Below are 22,168 nucleotides of genomic sequence, written 5' to 3'. Positions count from 1 at the left end.
TAATAATCAAATAATTTACATAATACAAGTCTCTTTGAAGTAATTCGTCGATATAAATTGTCTACTATCAGCACCGGCAAGTTATCAATTAACCAAGTAATTAGGGGCGGGGGTGGGGGTAAAATACAGATTTTAATCTCAGACCTCCAAAATTGGTTCGTAGCAAAAGTCATCTACTGGTTCGTCATTCACACCCTCGGAATCTTATTTTTTTGTTTACATTTAGAGGTCAAGTGCGATTCGTATAGATTGCCTGGTACGATGATGTGAATTTTTCCTCAGACAGGAGCACCAATGCCCACTAAAACCTCGAATTTACGGATTTTATTGAGAATTATAACTGTTACAATAAAATATGTGCTGACAATGTATCCGAAATACGTGTATTTTAAATGGCAAAATCCGCTTGGTGGCACGTGTTGGAGTTGAGGTAAAAATTTGAAAAAAGTTAGGCAATTATTTTTGAATTATTTGAAGTTGATTTGGGGGCTGAGACAGAAAAAATTCGTTAATGCCCTAAATAAGGGACACCTTACTGTACACAGTGCTAAAGATTATGTTTATCGTCCGTCGAGTTCAGAATTTAGAAACGAGATTGAAGTTTGATCAGTTGCGCATTTTCGTGGTTGATGATCAACTTTTCTTAACTAAGATTCTAGAATCGACCAGTTTGTGATTACAGCGTTCGAAAAATTTAATCTAATTGTAAGTCCATAGATGTTTGATATATGTAAAGCCAAGTGCGCAGCCTTTTAATTACGTGCGAAGTACTTGTTCTGATTGTGATAGTATAAAAAGGCGATAATTATCGAAATTGATTACAAAAGGTTAAAGCAGTTTCAATGAGATATCAGTATGGATTTTACCTCTCAAAAATTCACTTTTATCAGTCTAGATTTTACCACTTAAAAATGCAATTTTATCAGTATGGATTTTACCACTCAAAAATTCGCTTTCACACTGCAAATTGAACCATCGACAATCACAGACGTAAAATTTCAGGTGCACATCGACGGTAAGTGAATTTTATATTTCTCAATATTGCGGCGTAGTTGGATATCTGAAATGGATGTCCAAACTTTATAACATATCCTAGTTAAACTTTGTATCGCAATTCTGATAGGTGAGATAAATTCGAAATCGAAGAATGTAGAATTTGTGACATAGATTCAATACATCGTACGACGTAGTTTACTTACAGGATAACTTGTCAGAACAAACAGCACAAAAAGATCCATCTAAGCAATGTCTGCCGTTTCGTTTCTTGATGTCCAACAGTTGCCAAAGACATCTTTCCAAAATGAACTACAAAAAGAATTGCGATTTGAATGCACAGATGTGATATTATTCATTTCTATTCTAGGACTTCCGTTAAAAGATAGTCACACCAGAGTGAAAAGGAAACTCACTGACAATGAAGTGGAAATTGACAAGACGAAATATCCTTTTGTTGATCTGTTGCATATATGCAGGTAAATAAATTCCAAACGATGAATTTCACATTTCATTTACCGTAACACTGATTAAATTATCGTTCTCTTTTTCTTCCATTGAAAAAATCGTATCTGACGTAGTTATTTCAATTTAATATAATATTACTAACAATAGTTTAATAATTGTATTTGGTAACCTTGCTTTTCACATTGCGAATTGTCAGGGCATCACGTGATTATTTCGAACTGCTTCTGATGCAATTTTGGTCCATTGAATTCGATAATAGTCTCGATTAACCGACCGAGACATGCTAAGATTCTCTGAATGAAACGGCGGAACAATTGCTAATTTCTAATACAAAGCTTGACGTTCATAAAAGCGGAAGCTACTCCATGTATATCTCGAGATTACGGAAATGGCGGAACAGTCTGCGTGTGCAACGGAACTTACTGCGACAGCACTCCAGAGTATGAGGTTCCGGATGTCGGTTCATACATTCGGTACACCTCAAGTGAAGATGGTTTACCGCTGAGCATGACGCAAGGTGTCTTCGACGACGGAAACACATCGGCGGATATCATTCTTCGACTCGAACCTGACATCACCTACCAACGAATTCACGGATTTGGGGGTGCCATGACGGATTCGGCGGCCATCAACATAAAATCACTCAGTGAAGGTGCCCAGGAAAATGTACTGAGGTAGTATATGCTTATATGCGTGTAGTACTTGCATAGTACTTATATCTTTATTAAAGTTTCCTGAATTTTTAGATCGTATTTTGGCGAGGAAGGTAGTGAATATAATCTTGTACGTGTACCCATTGCTGGGACTGACTACTCTATCAGGATTTACACCTACGATGACTACGATGGCGATGTGTCACTGGAAAAATTCAGTCTGGCGGACGAGGATCTGATCTACAAAATTCCGTTGATGCAAAAAGCTCTTGAACTAAATCCGAGACTCAGATTTTTTGCAGCATCATGGACTGCTCCATCCTGGATGAAAACTAATGACTATTATCTGTGCCAAGACGGTGAGGATTTGCGTACTCATTTACGACACAAGCAAGGGTCGTTTGAAAAATGCATTGCAACCTCTAATGGGATCTGAGAAGCTTCGTTAGAATATGATAGAACTTCCATTCGTAGGATTCCTGTTAGAAGAGTACTACCAGGTGTACGCTGACTATATCATCAAATTCATGGACGAGTACAAAGAACATGGACTGGAAATGTGGGCAATCTCGACAGGCAATGAGCCGGTAAATGGGATCCTACCGGAAAGTATCTACAACTGTATGGCGTGGACACCACAGGGTATCGCAAATTGGGTTGCCGAAAATCTCGGTCCGACAATCAGCAGATCAAATCACAGTGAAACTCTTATCTTCACCCTTGACGACCAGAGATCTCGTTTATCATGGTTCGTTGAGGAAATGTTTGAAAACGAGTTAGCAAAAAATTATACAGCCGGAATCGCGGTTCATTGGTATTTTGATCAAATGAGTTCCACGAATTTACTCGACGAGACCCATTCCAATTATTCCGATAAATTTCTTCTACTGACCGAGGCTGCGATATGTAAGTAACAGCAGGCCACAGTTAATGCACACACTGCAAATGTCCGCAACACTTTCTGATCACTCATGTCCATGGTTGACGGTCTTTCTTATCAAGGGAATGCAACAGCTGACACATATGTCTCTCTGGGATGTTGGGATCGGGCTGAACAGTACATACTGGATATAATTGAAGTACGTATCCTATGAGAGTGTTGTTCAATACGGTTTACAAGTTAAACTATGCAAATCAGTCTAGTCGAAGTCGTCATTTCGCATAATGACATCAAAGTTCACTCTGATACCTCCCGAGTAGAAATTTGATCCGGCCAGCCTGATGTACCAGCAGGATCTGATCAGACTGAAATCAGGCGTGCCTCGTTAAGGTACACCTGACGTGACCCTCGTCAGATTATCATCAGAGATCCCTTACTGAGGTGTACCTGTTGGGTCCCTGGTCAGGTTTATCACTCATTACATTTGATCTGACGTGACCCTCGTCAGATTATCATCAGAGATCCCTTACTGAGGTGTACCTGTTGGGTCCCTGGTCAGGTTTATCACCAGGCATCCGTCACTGGGAAACCCTACTACGGCGTACCTGATCTGATCCTGACTAAACCTTAAACACTGCAAGTACCGCGAGTGGCCACCAGGCGTCCTGGAAGCCCTGGGCGTTCTCACGATGGAAATATCAAATGACTTGTAATCAAGTCTGGCCATCTACGTACGAAATCGCGCGAAATATCATTTTGCAACTTATTACTTTTGTAGATATCCACCTACAGTCTGATCAGGTAGTGCCTTAACCTGGACTGTTAAAGGCCTGATGAGGCCCTGGTCCAGTTCTGATCAACGTCTAATCAGGGTTTGACCATAGTAACTGAACTCAGCCTGATCAGGTTATTCGAAAACGGCACGTTACATTTCTGGTCAGGCTCTGATGTGTACCTGACCATGGCCTTGTCTGAGCCTGATGAAAATTTCTAATCAGGCAGTGTTTGTAACATACCGATGATACACTACACGTTCTCATATTCCACACCGCAATTTCTGCAGCGTGATGCTGTCTGTTTGTAAAAATTAAAATGAATCTGATGCTCCCTAAGAATCTGGAACACTGGGTGACTGGTTGGGTGGACTGGAATCTCGCTTTGGACATAGATAGCGGTCCTGCTTGGGACAACAATACTCTGGATGCTTCAATTGTCGTGAACGCGGATGAGGACGAATTTTACAAACAGCCAATGTTCTACGCCATAGCCCATTTCAGCAAATTCATCCCACGGGAATCTGTACGAGTGGAACTTTCAATGAGTCAAGACGAGACTTCGGTCAAGTCCGTCGCTTTCAAGACACCGGAAAACGAGACCGTTCTTGTGATCTATAATATGTGAGTGAAAGATATAATGACAATCTTCATAAAGATTCAAATTTATGGTATGGTGGTTTGTACAGAAGCGGAACGACAATTTTCTCCATTCCATTTTTCAATCACGTTCAAATTCGTACAATTAACCACAAATTATTTAAAAAAAAAACTGTAACAAAAATAGCATCGGTTTGTGTTGCCTACTAGTAAATAATACATTTACATATGTGTCAAGTTAGGCCGTATCTTCGAATTGAATGTTTTTTCTTTCAGGTCAACTGAAGAACAGCAGGTGACTGTTTCTGATCCAGAGAGGGGAAACTTCACTCTTCAATTACCATATAAATCAATTCAGACGATTCTCTACAAGTGATTGTTATACGTTACTTTGATGAAATTTGTGTTTACAGAGGGTTAAATTTGACTGACCTACTTGTATCCGATAATCTGACATAAATAATCATTTATGCAAAATTTAGTTTACTGTTTATGACCATGATGCGAAACTTAACAAAACTCAAGAAATCGAAAAGTGTATATAATATGATGTTTAAACGTTTATTGAACAACGATAGATTAAAAATACTTGACATAAAAGAATTTCAACAAAATGCATTCAACGTGCAGCAGTCCGGTTTTTGTTGAGTGCGTGTCTCAAATTTTAACAAGATAATTGAAATCGAGATACGGAGTATAGTTTGAAACATAAAAAACTTGGATTGAAACTAAATGAACTAAACATTGATAAGGCAAACAAAATATGAACCCAAAGCTTGGATCGTGGAAAAAGAAATACACAAAATCTTCCAAAATAGTGAAGCATTACAGAAACGGCGAATGAAGTTTAACTTGGCGATAATCGATCAGGTAAAAAATTTGTTTCACAATTGACTGGAATAAGAATAAATCCTATCTCGTGGCGGATAACAATCATGATGCATAGTAACAAAAGAAATCTAATAAAGAAAAAATAAACTTTTAGTTCACGATGGTATCGATCACGTGTTTGAATTTAATAGTGGATCTTAAGCGGAGGAAAGGGAATTGGATAATTTTCGTAAAACTGACTTATGGTACGTATATTAAACGCATGAATCACTTTTTATTTCTTAAAAGTATAAATTTTCGTACAAGGCGGCAACGAGCATATATTAATATAATACATGAACATCCAGTTATATTAAATTTTGACAGTTGTCTCGTTTCTACGACATCTTGCATAAATTACCTTTAGAGACAGTTACTTGAATATTCTTAGAACATATTTGCCTGATATATGAATATAAGTAGCATCGTAACATTCTCACAGTCCAAAACACGATATTTGATGTTAAAAAATAAATACGTATTTTAGTATCGATAATATTAAATGTGCACCGTACTTCTAAGTATGACCTTAACAGTAGCGTTCTCGAAACTTTGTTACTTCTCTTTTCCTTCTTCTTTTTCAGGGCCTCGTACATTTTGTTTGCATTCTCTATGCAGCGTATATTCACAATTGGTTTAATAACAAAGTAATTGTTTGTAGATTAGAGTATGAAATGATTTCGCTTCTAATCGGACAGAAATATGTCCTTTGTGCAAATCATAAATAGTCACTTGCTGTTCTTTAGTCGACCTAAAAAAAAAAAAATCCAATTACTTGAAAACGCTCTAGTGAAAATAACGTCTACGCCAAAGTACGATAAAGTGCAGTTTGTTGAAAATTGTAGCAAATCGTCAAAAATCGTAGTATTTTGTACGGAAAATTACGAATTTCTACGAAAAATTATCAAAATCAACAATTTTCTATGAATATAATTACAATTTTGGACCCAAACAATACAAAAGTTTTTATTTCATAGTATTCTTAGAATTTCGTTCAAAAGTACAACTTTTCGTGAACTCGATAAATTTTCATAAAAGAGTACGAATGTCTACGAAAGATTTTGATGATCGGCAATTTTAGAATTCGATTCATACCGATAAGATTATGAATATCTACGAGAAAGTATGAAATACTAGTGTTGAACCACCGCTAGATGTCGTATCTCTCTCACAAGGAAAACACTTATTGCAGACAATTTAACTACCTAGGAGAATTTCGGTCTACATTCGAAAGCTGATCTTCTTATCCTTTTAGTATGACATATGGTGGATTTAGAGAATCTGTCGTATTATTTGAAGTCATCTTGTCACAATAGGTGAGTCTTGTGGAAAAAACTAACATTTGTTATTTCTCTAAACTTGGAATTCTACGATGTATTACAACAAGTTAAATCCATCTAAACACTTGATATAAGCAAAACCATCGTGTAAGTCTTAGTGATTCTACGATTATGTATAAAAAACGTAGATTTTCTACGAAAATGTATATTTCATGAAACTGAAAATAAATTTTATGCCAAAACTTCCAAAGTGTCCGAATTTCTCTGAACTGAAGCGGACTAGTGCGTCGAAAAATCGTTGTTCTTTTTACAAAAGTGGCATCTTTTCTACGCATCATTATTAAAATATGTGATTGTATTCAGAACAATGGGAATCAGTTATGGTGGACTCGTGATGTTTTATGGACTTTTGGGTCTTCCAGCAACTTTCGCACGCACCACCTACGACACAATTGTAAAAGAAATGCGTAAGGTTGCTTGTAATATTTCTAAAATGTCTATGAACGGAGCAATCAATTTGGAAACTTTGCACTCTAATGACGACAAAAGTCTGAAAGTATACGGTGATGGCAGTTGGAAAAAACACAGATTTCGTTCTCTACATGGCATCGCATCGCTCATTGGAAACGACACTGGAAAAGTGGTTGACATTATTATAAAATCACCCTACTGTGCTGCTTGTAAATAATGGGAACCTCGTTCTGGTACTCAAGAATATGAAGAATGGCTGGCAAACCATGAAGACGAATGTCAGGTGCTACGTAACGAAACTTCCGGTAAGATGGAAGTGAACGCGATCCTAGAAATGTTCGAAAGATCTTGAGAGCAATACGGAGTTGAATACAAGTATTACATTGGCGATGGTGATTCAAAAACCTTCAAAGCCATTTTGGCAAAAACAGCCATATGGAGAAGACTTCGTAGTACACAAAAAAGAGTTTGTGGGTCACGGTCAGAAGATGATGGACTCTAAAGTTCATAAAAAAATTCACAAAAAAAGTTAACAAAGAACTGATGATATATTATGGAATGGCAATGAGAAGCGACAGTTTCAGGGTGGAAAAAATCAAAAAAATCAATTAGTGCCACTCTCTACCAGAGCTGTTTGACGGATTAAAGCCTGCGGCACTACTTTTACCCAAGTGGAATTGATAGTCGGTGTACATGGCAGAAAGCAAAAGCCGAGGGCTGTCTACAGGATTATAAACATAAACCAGGTTTTTATGCCAATGTCCAAAAAGAAATGTTGCCTATTTACGACTAGAAACTTTGTATTACAGTGCATGAAACTTTTGATCGTAATAAGCACTGGCAATCGTTACGAAAAGGCATCCAAAACTTTAAGAGAGCTTTTCTTTCGTTTCATTTTTTGAAGTATTTTTGCACGATTTATCGAAAACGGAGCTTTCAATCGTCTTGAAATTTGAACAGCGTCTTCTTTATGTGCTTCATTTTTGGACCCTTCTCGGAAGTTGCCGAAAAAATTTAATTTTTTCATTATCAATTAACAAAGCTTCGAATCGTAGTGAAAAATTAATATTTCAATGAAAATGGTTGAATTTTATTGATTCGTCTTTTCTTTCTCCGAGTACGGCCCGAAAACTACAAGTCCTAGGAGCATTTCAGTGAAACTTGACTGAAATCGGTCCACCAGAACTCAAGCTGTCGCTGCAAAACGAAGCAAATGTACAAAACGTCATCTAACCTTTGACTCCACATTGAGTTGATAATATTAACTTTATGAGATTAAAAAAATTTGCATTCTGTTATTCGACACTATTAACGAACATTGCGCGAAAGGATTTTTTTTACTGGCATCCATTTGTTCTTAAATTATTCATGAAAAACGTGCATTTTCGGTTTTTTCGACGCTCTAATTCCCTTGATCGTAAAATAAAATTCGTAGTTAGGCGTACAAGTTATTTTCACCAGAGCACGGGATATTTATGGTGGAAAAGTATCGAAATAATTTTTGTTTTTATTCCCATAACACGAGGTCATTCACTTACGTATTGGAGATCACAACAACAATTTCGTTGTTCGGCGTTAGGAAAGCCACGGATTTGATACCAGTGGATTTATTGTATTGAGAAACTCCTATCCTTACGGAATTTCGCGGGATAAAGCTGCTGAAATGGGCTATGGCGTAGAACATTGGCTGTTTGTAAAATTCATCTGCGACTGGGTTCACGATAATTGAGGCGTCTACGTTATTTCGAGCCCAGGAAGGTCCGCCATCTTGGTTTAGAACGAGATTCCAGTCCAGCCAACCGGCGATCCAGTGTTCCAGATTCTTCACAATTGAGAATTGCGTTACAGGGAAGCGATTGTTAATTTACCAAATACTTATATTAATGACCAAGAGCAGTTCACTTATTGCAAATCAAATGAATGGTTCCTATTTATGAACATTGATTTTGATTGCTTTCTATTAATTTCTACCTTATCATGTGATTCCCATGGATTTCCATTAGACCAAGCGGTTTCCATTGATTTCCGATGCTACCCCTGATTTTTCATCACGCTAGGCGATTTTCATTGATTTGCGGATTGCAAAGAATCATAGTAAGTAAAAAAAAAACCACTGAACATAAGTGGAAATCACATGGTCAACTGGAAATCAACGATAGCGGCTGATGAGGTGGAAATTGATAGAATCTTATCGAACTGAAACCATATTTTGATGTTAACCGCAAGACCCACTCCATTTTACATTGTTTTCAACAATTGCCGTGAGATTTTTTAGCACCAACACCTGATTTCAAGTAATTCGTAACGGTTTCCATATGATATCAGTTATTTTGGTTGATTCCTCGCTGTCCCGAAGATTATTTCATTCATTTACTTAAGTCGTTTTGATTCGCAATTTCAATTCCAACTGTCAAATTTATAATTTCCTTGAGTGAACGAGCTCTCGTTGACGGCTGCATATTGTCGAATGAATGGTGAAACTCTCGTACCTGCTAATACCGTGCATGGTGTACGAACGATGATAGCGTTTGGTCATTGATATCATGTGACCCTGATTCGAATTCGCATTGTTCAACACAAACTCACCGTCGCGTCGACAGTATTGATATTAAATACGTACTTCAATTATATTCAGCATGTATCGTTCCCCTCGGTTCCAAGACCCCAAAGAGACAGGTTTCTTCGATTTTGTAGTATCAGGTACTGTTGGGAACAATCGGTACGTTATAAGCGTCAGACACATGGTTATGCGTACACAAAATGTTACGTTATAACTCACTTATGGAGGCTTCGGTCAGCACGAGGAGTTTTTCGGGAAACTTATAATGGGTTTGATCAAGCAAACTTGCGGAAGTCGTGTCGTCTTGATACCAATGAATAGCGGTCCCGGTTATATAATTCGTGCAAGATTCGTAACTCAGGAATTCCTCATAGAAAGAGGTCAAGTGGCCTCTATTGTCGTCTAGACCGAATATCAGAGTCTGATTATGTCTTGACTTGCTTAACGTTGGGCCTAGGTTACGGGAAACCCACGTCGCCATGGCGGCTGGCGTCCAAGACATAGAGTTGATACGGACATATTTTAGGTACTCGGTGATCGGCTCATTTCCTGTCGAGATCGCCCACATTCCCAATCCTTGGTCTCGGTACTCTTCCAGGAACGTTAAGAGGTAATCGGTGTACATCTGGTAGTACTCTTCCTTCAACGATCCTGGAAATATAAATTCCATGAGTTTCTAGTGAACATTCACGTGCTACGTTAGTGTATCTGCAATATTTCATCAGTGGCCCGATTCAACGTTACAGACACACTACTATAAGCGATTCAAAAATCGAAAGACACATACCGTTAACGTAATCATTATTCGTCTTCATCCATGCTGGCGCTGTCCATGACGCTGCGATCAATCTAAGTTCCGGATTCAGTTCAAGAGCTTTTTGTAACAACGGAATTTTCCCCTCGTATTCTTCCTCTGTCAGGCTAAAGTTCAGTTTCGACGTCTTTTCATCGGCGTTATCGCAGTAGGTATATTTCCTGGAGGAGAAGTCAGTGCCACCAATGGGAACACGTCCCAGGTTGTACCTGCTCCCTTTCATGCTGAAATACGCGCTGAAAATATGGACGTTTTTTTTCTTTTTCTTTATTATTAATCTTACAATACTTGTTATTCACAGTTGATTTCTGACAGCAGATTTCGCAACGACTATTGCACGGGAAAGAGTTTTGTTAGATGTAAACTGGAGGGAATTGAGTTGGTATACATGTACCTGAGTAAATTTTCCTGCGCATCTTTGCTCAGTGATTTTATGTTCATCACTGCTGAGTCTGTAAAAGCGCCTCCGAACCCCTGAATAGTTTGATAGAGTTTTGTAGAATGTATAAATAAACGGGTACTACATTCCGGTGTCGTTTCATAACTGAAAAAACCCTCAGACTTCTCGAACCTTTGGCCGGCCTTATCAGACGTGAATCGGATGTACGAACTGGCACTCGAAAAATCATATTCTGGAATACTGTCGCAATATGTAGAATTACACACGCACACTGTGTGATCATTTCCATAGTATCGATGTGCACACGGAGAGGACTGCGCTGGAAATATTACAAGACGTATTTTGAGTACCTGAACACTTTCTTGATGGACTGATTTATGGAGCATTATCGTCTACTTTAGCGATCGGTTATTGGGATAATCACTTAATTGCGATGAATTCATAACCGCGATCAAGACCATTGGCAAAATACTGAGATTCTTCGTTCCACGGCAGGAGTGTTTATAATCTTGTATTGAACAATGAAACACGAATGATTGAAGATGATATATCTACTTTTATTCGATACGTTTTTTGTTGTTTTTTTTTCCATCATCTTTTGTCGTAATAATGAATAAATGATGACTGATAAAAGAAATTTAAACGATGCATTTAAAATAAACTGCCAGTTCATGCGTGATGAAAACCTTGATTATTCATTTAATGACAATTAGGATTCTTTCTTAGAAGTATATTCACCTGCTTGTATCCACCAAATCAACACTAGGAAACATCGTTGCATCATCTCGCGTTTGAAGGCTGCAAATTTGTTCAAACAGCAGGAAAATAACTTAAATGTTATTTTTTTTTTCTCCTAGTACTAAAATCAAAGTTTTATAAGTAACACCAAATATCATCTTTGCATGTATAATATTCCCTTTTGAATTATATTCATCTGCATACGTCACAGAAAACACTGAATACACCGAGAGAAATGTACAGACATCGTTACTAAAAAAATATAGTAAAGATTGCCATAAATTGTGGTAATCGGAGGACATTTTGGCAACATGGTAGTTTGTACAATACTGTATGCGAAATATCGCCAAGCAATTAACAAAAATTAACAGCGAGAACTCATATGATATATTTGGTTCGTCATCCTGGTAGTGTAGTAAGAACTGGAATAATACATTTAATACAATTGTACCGTGTATAGCAAATATCTCTATACAGCATATATTAAGCATCGCAGGATAGTAGAATAGTTTGAGCCCAAGTATGAAATTGGAAATTTTACCATAGAACACAGCTAAAGGTTTAATACTTTATGGGAATTTTTGCCCAAGTGTATTGAAAATTTTCATACAACATTATTACCCACATCTGGATATTGTGTAGTTAATTTCACCGAAGTACGGGAAAGGAAAGCCGTACAGTAAAAATTTTGCAATCCAAATAATTCACTCAAATTTTTGTGTTGACGTTGTGTTTATTTTACATCTCTTTTACTCGGTACAACATGAAAAATTTGTTGTTCCAACCGAAAGAAATGTTAAAATTAACACAATATCAACACCAAAATTTAAGTGGCTTTTCTGGAACACAAGATTTTCAACTATGTACGAAGCAGGTTGGACTGTTATAAAATTATTAAAGCATGAAAAATTGGCAAAGAAAGAATTTTTTACCATTGCGTAGTTATCAGTAAGCATTAGTGTACGAAACTTATATTTTTGAACTACATCCACTTTTTTTGTGACGTAAACTAAACCGTCGCTACAACGATTCTTATATGTAACAAAAGAATTTTGCAAGTCTTCAAATTTTAAACATTTAAGATTGTAACAGTTTGCATCTATTATTTTATATGATTGGAAAAAACAGTCTAACAATTCTCTAGTTATCAAGAGGAACTTGTAATTACTATTGAAAGTAACACAATCTACACTGAAAGAAATTTTTATTTCCGGTTACCGCTCAGTCCTTGACTATTTTCATTTTTTACCACAATCGAAAAATATAGTTTTAGGTAGAAAATAAAAATTAGTTTTCTAGCTGTTACCGGAAAGTCCAGTATCCGTTACTATTCTTTCTCATTACGATCACTGTTGCTATATTTTCTTGTAACTGTTGCGAAAATTTAATGCTTGTGCAACAATAAATTGACGTTAAGGCCTTGTTTGATTAAAAAAGTAGAGTAAACCGAAAAAACTGATTCTGCGTTGCAATTACCGAAAAAAGGATCGACAATAGCGCAAAATGGTTAGGCGTGCCTCGTTTTTCGTAATTCCAACAATATTCAAACAGTTTTTTTAACGATACCTGTTTCACTTAATTTTTTTAGTTACTATAACAAATGAAATATTTCTCAGTGTAGGAGAAGAAATTATTATGAATGTTACAATACGTATGGCAGTTTGACAGTACACTGGATTGTTATATACTTATACTACCCCTGACTGACTATAAATATTGGATAGATCGCAATAATGCCAGAATATCTCACAATTACTGTACGAAGTACATGAATTTTTCCCATAAAATTCTCTGGGTGTAGACTACTGTAGACCCAGCAACTGAAAAAGAATAGAAACGGAACGATTAGCAGAATTATGGATCCCGTTCCTTTAGGTAACCGAATTGAGCATGTTTCATTTCAATGAGAAACTGTTCGTTCTAATCTGTTTATTCCTTTGTATTCGATTTTATCTGTTCTTTCCTATCCCGTCCTATCCGCGACAATCCCACCTAACACACAGCCTATTCGTTTCAATTATTCATTTAAGCGCCCTCTGCGTAAGTTTCCTCGGTTCCAAACCATTCGAAGGTCGTACTCTCCACCGGGGAGTAGTGCAACACGATATTAGACAAAACGCGGTCGGTAAGAGACCTGAATCTGAGTCGGTAACCATACCAACAGGATTGACCCGAATTTTGCATGCAAATGATGACGTCATATGTGTAGCGATTGCATCGCGACCGAACTGATGATTTTGATAGTTTTACGGTGAATATAGTAAATTCAATTTATTGTTCCGTGAAACACCCTTGAATATGGGACATTGAAGATATAAATTTGGAAAACTAGTAAATTCGAAAAATTAACGACGGAGCAAGGATTCGAACCTGGTATCTAGCGATGCTTTACCGGAGCCTTACTCCACTAGACCACCTAGCCGCCCTGAGCCTGATGTCGTTAATTCCTCTCATCACCAGTTAGTTCAAATTTGTTTTCTTGTGCTGTTGTATGTGTGAATATAAAGTGTTCTTCCTCTTGAGCACAACTGTAAGAATGTCTGTAAGTGTGTTTACATTTTGGAATCTTACTCCACTATTTTGGAGCCTTACTCCACTAGACCACCTAGCCGCCCTGACTCTGATGTCGTTAATTCCTCTCAACACCAGTTAGTTCAAATTTGTTTTCTTGTGCTGTTGTATGTGTGAATATAAAGTGTTCTTCCTCTTGAGCACAACTGTAAGAATGTCTGTAAGTGTGTTTATATTTTGGAATCTTACGCTTCTGATGCGAAGCCCGTAAGACAGTCAATGACCGTCTAATAATTGAAATGCGGATATGCATTATCAATATTATCATTAATCACGAAGCCTTTTCATTGTTGAAGATATAAATTTGAAAAAGATTCCAAATGTAAACACACTTACAGACATTCTTACAGTTGTGCTCAAGAGGAAGAATATGGGACATTCTTTGACGAATCGGACAGATTTAGATAAAAATCGACCGACACAATTTTGATGTAGCTTAAAATTTTTTCACGGGTTCTATATCGGAAAAATAGGGATACGTATTCGAGGATTTTTTTATATTACATATTTCGTAACATATAGGGGATCGAAAATTTGATAATTTGGTGTTTTCCGGCACGGAGAACTCATCTTCAAAAATTCATAACGCCGGTTCTGTTTGAGCTGAAAAGTTCGTTTTCTCAACCCAAAGCTAATAAAATGAATTTTAATGCAACAATTGTTTCATTTACGATTATTCCGAAATTTATATTGTTATAAATAATTAATGCTTAAATCGATTTTTAGCAATTGCCTTCACCTCCTCCAATCATTTATATTACAGAGGAAAACGATACGAGGCAAGATAATGAGGCGTGCAATGAAACCCGCGCGCCGATGTGACGTGCGGCGCTAGATAAATTCTTTTCCTCCAGTAATAATAATTTCTCCATCAATTAAAAATACGTTAAAGTTAAAATATTTGACGTAGAACACGATGGTTGTGCTAAGAACTCGCTACGAGGTTGAGGCAATTGATAAAAATCGATTGAAACATAATAATTGTTTATGACAGTATAAACTTCGGAATAATCGTTAATCGTTAATCGTTAATTGTTGTAATAAAATTCATTTTATTAGCTTTGAGATGAAAAAAACGAACTTTCCAGCTGAATTTGAACCGGCATTATTAATTTTTGAAAGTGAGTCTTCCAAGCCAAAAAATACCAAATTATCAAACTTTCGATTCCCTCTATTTTACGAAATATGTAAAATAAAAGATCCTGGAATACGTATCCCTATTTTTTCGATATAGAACCCGTCAAAAAATAATTTCAGCTAAATCAAAAATGTCTCGGTCACAAAGGTATTCGGTTGTAAACGAATGTCCCATATACATTAAAACATATCGCGCAATATTAGTTTTACACAGCACGAAGTATTTTCAAAATGATTTCGTAAATATCACAATTCACCATTTGTAGATATTTGGAAATATGTTCGAAAAATACGAATGAGACAAAACGGGTACGAATCGTTGTGGACTCGTTTTATGAAGTTACGCCATCGGTCGCCCCCCCCCCCCCCCCTCAACGCCGCTTCTCCTTGGCGCAAACTTGAACGGACATGTTTATTTTCCGTCCGTGCATTACATTGTATTCGATTATTCGCTCAGTTTACGGATAGTGACTGTGCGCGAGAAATAAAAAACTTTGTGTCGTGAGACGGCTGTGCTCGAACATTTTGTATTTCGAAAATAAAAGAGTATTTCTCATTCTTCTTCAGAGGTTTTCTGTGAGGTACATACATGATTATCTCTGGTGAGTATTTATACATATACATATATGTCGGGGTGAAGCCTCGGAAAGGCGGAGAGGATGTAGGATTTCCATTTCGTGGATTTCTCATTGTAAAAAGCGCGACGATCCCAACGCGTCCGGTCAATTCGCTTGCTTTTCCGTGACTGTCGATTTCATCCAAGCGTTGTTATAAACAAACCATTTGTTCGTTCTATATTCAAAGCATGTCGGATAACGCTTGACGCTTGATACGGCGGACTCATTCAGAGTTCAAGTTTCGAATTCACTTGACGATGCATCCTCTTTATTCTTCTCCGACATATATATATATATACATTATCCAGTTGTATAAAACGTGCACCCCGACTTACGTTTTTTTCGACTTACGCCGTCAATGCCGGAACGACCCATAGCGTAACTTCGGGGTATTACTGTATCGGAATCATTCTGAAATTGTACATCGCTTGTTGCACACGACTCTACTGACAATAATGAAATAATTTTATGTTCGAAACTATTTTACTAGTGAAAAGGGTTTCAAAAAATGATTACATATAATATTGTAACACTTTATTCATGTTACTACGGATGTATGAAACAATTGTTGACATCGACGTTGAGGATTATTTTTATACCCTCTGAAATGTTAAATACAAGGAAATAGTATCCGAGATTCGAGGTAACTATGAAGCTGCGGGTTGTGCGAAACAGTTCCTTCTCCCGGTTGATGGGAGTTTATAACATCCTTTGCGAAGTAATGTAATTTGAACATAGTTCACCACTCCGTGAAGATATCCTCGCGGCATGTCGATCTGCATGTGACATTGCGACCGTCCAACGGTTACGATGGATTATCCTGTACAATATAAGCGTGCTCATTTGGTTGTTTCGCCTTTTCAACGCAGAATCCAGAACATGATTAGTACTTGTCGATAAAAATATACTTTGGCACACAATTCGAGCCCTCCCCTCCCGATCATATAAGGACTCATACAAATACATGGGTCCTGTTCTGTTTTCTTAGTGTATATTCATTCGAAAAAGAACGGCAATTTCTCAAATAATTTATTGAAAAATCTGAAAAAATTCACACAGAGTACCTTTTAGTCGTACTTTGATGCAACCAATTATGGGGCAGATCTGAGATGGTCGAAAAAAAAGTGGCCGAGTTGACGGAGAATCCTTCCTTTTCGGGTTAGATTCCGAAAATATTGGTTTTTGGAAAAAAAGGTAGTAACCGAAGTTGTTCGGAACTTGATTCTCAACAAGTTTGTTGCTATTCATTTATGCCATTAAGTTGAAAATAAACGAGATAATGGAAATATTTCGAATTTGTCGCTTTTTTCAGGTTTAATTCCAAAAATCTTGATCCTAGAAGAAAAACTCTGAAATCTAAACTTGTAGAGAATCCAAATTTATACAACTTTTGTTCTGACGGTTTTTCTGTAAAATCAAAACCGGCTGAGTTATTCAAGAAAAACTATCTTGACCTAAAAAACCATTTTTCGAATATACGCATAAGCATGATTTGGTCGCCATTATGAATTTACACTCCCAGTGACCCCCCCGAGACAGCTGTGAAAAAAAAAATCACTAAATAATTATTCGTGGGTTCGGTCGGTTTTTTGCCTATAATGACTGGACCATCCGGAACATTGTTAATTTTTCTACGAGCGCGTGTAGCGGTCATCATTATGCTGTGACATAAGAATAATTCATTAAATTCCAATTATGCTTCGACTCAATTTTAATTCACTGTAGAGACAAAATAATTACTGTAAGGTAAGTTTTGTATTGAAACAATTTTAATTTGTGGAATCTTTATTATCTTGGCACGTTATCTGTATTCAATAACGAGGATCTGATTTTTTCGTAAAAGAATTAATTTCGTACTTTGTTTTTATTATGCTACATATTGTTTATGTATTTGAAAAGTAAAACGGCTCGCCAGTGGGAAGTCTACTCCGTAAACGTTGCCTGATACAAAGTGATATAACTACATGTTATTCTCTTGTACGATACGTCGTTCGGAGTGAAACGTACTTGCATTGTTGATACCGAAATGCTAAAGATATTCACAAATTTTACTTTATCTAACTAGTCCTGTGTCAAAATACTGTCGTCATAATTACAATAATAATTTCGCTGCTTACGTCCGGAAATAAACAACATAACGGGGCTACAAGTTGATTCCGGATTCTGGACGAATATATTATAGGGTTTTCTTGTCAAAGTCAAAGTCGAAAGTTCCTGATCAATTATTCGAAAAAACGACGTTCTTCATAAAAAATAATTGAAATTCAATTGAATATTATCAGTTTCGTTTTAATTTTTATAAATTTTTCTGCATCATTATCAGAATTAAGAGCAAAATTCGCTGGTTAACTTTTTCACAAATTGTAGTACAAATTATTTCTCCATGAATAATTTCTCGAATATTTCTTGGAAGTCCCTCACGGACAAAAGCGTCGACTTTGGTGTAAATTCGTACCCACAATTTTTTTCTTATGGAAATTCAGCATTATCTAAGTCGGGGGTACGAATTTACACCCAAGTTGAGGCTTTTTTCCGCGAGGGATAACTTTTTCGTACAAATTATTTACAAGTTAACCGGGGAATTTCGATATCAATTCTGACGATGATCCAAGAAATTAAAAGATTGATCGAAAAAGAAATCCGAAAAAATTAAATTTCCATTTCTTTGAATGAAAAAAGGCGTTTTCCCGAAAAATTTGTTAGGAACTTTCGACTCCAATTTCGACAAGGATTCGCCCTGTCAAGTATTTGCTGTGAATTACGAAGCACCCTGCATAGCAAGTGCAGAATTGGCAGGGTTCTTGTTAATTATATCTATAATTGCATAACAGAAATTTGCAGTATAAAACACTTACCATTGCAACGAACGATTCGTTCGTCGGCGCGTCAAATTTAATTGTTGCACTCACAAGATTATTGTTGTTTGTAACAAACATATGTATAGACACTAGCCGCGTGAAAAGTTGCACGTGATTAGAACTTGTGACACGGCAAATTACCAAAACACTCGCGTTTGCTTCGTTCGCCGCGAAAAGTGAATGTGGACGGTACGCGAGGAAACGCAGAAGTGACGGCCGCGCGGATAGTGGGAACAGTGGCGTGTGAGGGATAGTGCTTGGAATCCGAAGAAGTTGATTCATTCGAGAGTTCCAAATTTCTGTGAAATATTATAGGATTGTGCCGGACTTTGATGTACAGCAGTAACACATACCCTGACTTTTCGTAGGTCGTATACGATGCGGAAACCAACCCAAAACTCGCTAGCGTATCCGTAGCGTATACCATCTACGAGAAGTCACGGTATGTAGTTTTATAACGATTTCCACCTAATGAGTAACTTTCAGGTAGTTCGTCTGATGTAAAAAAAAATTTTGGTAGCATCATTCGGAACTAGGCGTAATTCACAAATGAAACGAAGCAAATAAAGTACGAAATCCTTATTTGTTGAGAATTAAAAACAGAAAAAATTGGCAAGCAAATCTTCATCAGAATTTTAACAAGGATCGGCCCTGTAAAATATTTGCCACGAATCTTGAACCGTTGTATGCGGTAATTGTATGTATGTACAATGACATAGATTTTTTGCGGGATGTATTTCTAGTATTGTTAAACACATCCGGTTCAGAAACAATTTCGCGTATATATTAGGGTAATCTTTAAAACAGGCTCGGACGATTGGCAACCGCCCCCCCCCCCCCCCCCCCCTCCAAATTTGCTATAAATAAATAAATATTGGTCTGTTCAAGAGCACAATTTTTTATCTCAACCCTAAACCCTCACGCCTATACTTGCGTGTTTCCTGCAATTTCGGTGTTTATTTTACTGCCGCATCTAATCTTTCGGTCAATAATCTGTAAGTATGACAATTTTGCGGACATCGATGCTACTATTAGATGAGGATATCCGGAGCGTATATGGGGCATTCTACGTCAATTATTCGCCATATATATCTGCCTTTTTGACGAACAGGAATTAATGGATAGGTATTTTCGTTTTTGTTAATGATTTTCTATCAAATCGATGAAAAAAGGCAGATTTAAGTGGTGCGTACTCGATGTAGAATGCCCCAAAACCCTTCAATAGTATAAAAAAGAATAATTTTCTTTAAAATTTTCAATAGAATCAAAATTGGTCGGGGTCACGGGTAGGTCGGTTTCGCACGGAATGCCTCGTTCACGTACAGTCGGGCTACGTGCGATTACGAATAGTTACCGCGATTGTGAACTGATGTTACCATTTCCAAACGATGCCTTATAATATGCACGAATTTCAAAATCTAACGGTTATGATGAGTGAGTTGTACATTTTTTCGTATCCACCTAAAAGCCCATGTTCTCGTCGGCACTGCAGATTGTTGCCTTACCAGAAACATAGGACGTGTGCGTATTACCATGTGGTGTTACCATCTGGTACCGCTTCGGTCGACTACAGCGCTTCTGGAGGTTCAACGTTGAACTAAATTACAGACTTCTCGTGCATCAGAACGGACTCCTGTCACCTGAAAATCGCCCGCACAAATCGTGCCATATTTACAGAAAACTGACTGGTGCTTTAGGCTTTCCCGAATTACCTGTGTGTTTTTGTACGTCCGTATCTCCCTCGCAAAAGCGAAAGAAATTCTGATATCGCACAAGCGGTGAATATTCAACAAGTCGCTAGCCCGATCGGCCATGTTTGACGAGACGTGATTTTACTGAGTTCATCATTATTTTTATTAGACGTTATCGGTGATCTGCGATAGTAGTGACTGAGATACAGACGTACAATTTTATTCAAGCTATGTTTTGAAAATTTTTCCAGTCAGATTCGTACCCCCGTTTTATCAGGATTTGTGCGGACGATTTCCCCGCTTCTGACGTCACGAAATATGTATATATAGGACATGCCAGGTCAGCGGCACCTTAAAATAGAGGATTGCGGTTTCAAATCCGATTCTGTTGTTTCCATCCGAATGAATTCGTTTCGAATAAAAAAGAAAAATACGAATCGGATTCGGATGAATCGTATTCTTTGAAACTAACTGATTCGGGTGGAATGAACAGAATCGGATTGGAAATTGCAATCCCCTATTCCGATTGAATAATCGAAACGAATAGGCTGTGTTGGGTGGGTTTGTCGCGGATAGGACGGAATGGAAAAGAACAGATGAAATCGAATATAAACGAACAAACGGACTAAAACGAACAGTTACTCATTGGAACAAAACATGCTTAAATCGGTAAACCAAAGAAACGGGATCCATAATTCTGCTAATCGTTCCGTTTCTATTCTTTTTCAGTTGTTGGGATATTCGGATCCACCTTCTTCAAACACGTTTTTATTCGAATTGTCGGATAAAGAAATCGGAATAGATCGTATTGAAAATTCTATTCTTTCTCAGTTGCTCGGCGAGTTTTAAAAATATTACAAATTTACTTACCGGTAAGTGTTCACTCAAACCGCTTGCCTGTAGGGGTCTTTAAAGATCACGTAGTCGTTCTTCATTCACAGCCAAACAACTATTGAAGTCTTCATAACATCACTCAAATTATTTATAAATTTTCAAATGTGACATCCTTAAAGTTCGGAGACGCTATCTGATGTCCGTGAACATATTGAATTAAGTGGGTCGTGTATAAATGATAAAACCTGTACTTGTAACCTATTTTACGGTTAATTAATTAATCGCAAATTCAATGTCGCGAAATTAGAGTGATTCAATTTACACGACTGTATTTGTGCCTCGATATTGGCGCTTTATTTTCTGAGCAAACTCAGCTATAGGTTTTCAATTAGGCACCTTTCATACGCATCGAGAACTTGAAGAAGTTGAATAAATAATCAATTGGAATTATTGAGGGCAAACATACCACGTATACTTCAAACATGGGCCCAAGTTATAACCTTCTACTCTAAAAAACTCAGGGTAATGTATTTTCCATAAATTTACAACATGACCCGGATGAAATTCTTGCAGAAATATTTTACAAAACAATCATACAAAATTTCTTTTCGAAACTCTACACAGATTTTGAGATTATCCGAAATATTCAAAGAAGTGTAAAGAAATACAGAGTATTTAGCGAAAACCTAGAAAATTTCGGAATATCGCGTCTGAGATGGCATGGAAACTATTTCTTTAATTTCTTTATCAAGATCTTTCCAAAATATCACAGAAATCTTCTGCATTTCATTAATAAATTACGATGCAGAATTTTTCCGAGAAGGTCAAGGAAGGAATAAATGCCTGATTGACATTTGATTAGGGCGACGTTTCGGTTACAAAATAACATTTCCAAGCACCGAAACGGCGCCGTAATCGAACGATAACCATGCATTTATTCCTTCCTTGATCTCCTCCAAC

The 22,168-nt window shown here is 37.2% G+C and overlaps 2 protein-coding genes across 2 annotated transcripts; one reads left to right on the top strand and one right to left on the bottom strand.

Annotated features, from left to right (window-relative positions):
- Positions 1-935: 935 nt before the first annotated feature.
- On the top strand, positions 936-5,477 carry LOC107221979 (lysosomal acid glucosylceramidase). Its single transcript, XM_015661169.2, has 8 exons — positions 936-1,015; positions 1,364-1,472; positions 1,814-2,135; positions 2,208-2,473; positions 2,589-3,020; positions 3,117-3,193; positions 4,108-4,391; positions 4,644-5,477. The coding sequence occupies exons 2-8, from the start codon at positions 1,415-1,417 to the stop codon at positions 4,741-4,743; spliced, it is 1,539 nt and encodes a 512-aa protein (XP_015516655.1). The 5' UTR covers positions 936-1,015; positions 1,364-1,414; the 3' UTR covers positions 4,744-5,477.
- LOC107221973 (lysosomal acid glucosylceramidase-like) lies at positions 5,453-21,430 on the bottom strand. The gene is made up of 8 exons (XM_046734509.1): positions 21,245-21,430; positions 11,501-11,560; positions 10,757-11,081; positions 10,336-10,598; positions 9,768-10,199; positions 9,609-9,691; positions 8,527-8,810; positions 5,453-5,988 (listed from the first exon to the last, which is right to left on the bottom strand). Exons 2-8 carry the CDS (start codon positions 11,544-11,546, stop codon positions 5,874-5,876), a joined length of 1,548 nt encoding a protein of 515 aa, XP_046590465.1. The 5' UTR covers positions 11,547-11,560; positions 21,245-21,430; the 3' UTR covers positions 5,453-5,873.
- Between the last annotated feature and the right edge of the window lie 738 nt (positions 21,431-22,168).

The sequence above is a fragment of the Neodiprion lecontei genome, chromosome 3 (genome assembly GCF_021901455.1).
Source record: "Neodiprion lecontei isolate iyNeoLeco1 chromosome 3, iyNeoLeco1.1, whole genome shotgun sequence".
Lineage (NCBI taxonomy): Eukaryota > Metazoa > Arthropoda > Insecta > Hymenoptera > Diprionidae > Neodiprion > Neodiprion lecontei.
This window is presented reverse-complemented; position numbering and strand designations above follow the sequence as displayed.

Coding starts and splice junctions, on each gene's coding strand:
- LOC107221979 (XM_015661169.2), top strand. CDS start 1,415: ATGAAGTGGAAATTGACAAGACGAAATATCCTTTTGTTGATCTGTTGC. Junction 1,473..1,813: donor GATCTGTTGCATATATGCAG/GTAAATAAATTC, acceptor CGTTCATAAAAG/CGGAAGCTACTCCATGTATA. Junction 3,194..4,107: donor ACATACTGGATATAATTGAA/GTACGTATCCTA, acceptor ATGCTCCCTAAG/AATCTGGAACACTGGGTGAC.
- LOC107221973 (XM_046734509.1), bottom strand. CDS start 11,546: ATGATGCAACGATGTTTCCTAGTGTTGATTTGGTGGATACAAGCAG. Junction 10,599..10,756: donor GCGCAGGAAAATTTACTCAG/GTACATGTATAC, acceptor CCATATTTTCAG/CGCGTATTTCAGCATGAAAG. Junction 8,811..9,608: donor ACATGCTGAATATAATTGAA/GTACGTATTTAA, acceptor TCAATTGTGAAG/AATCTGGAACACTGGATCGC.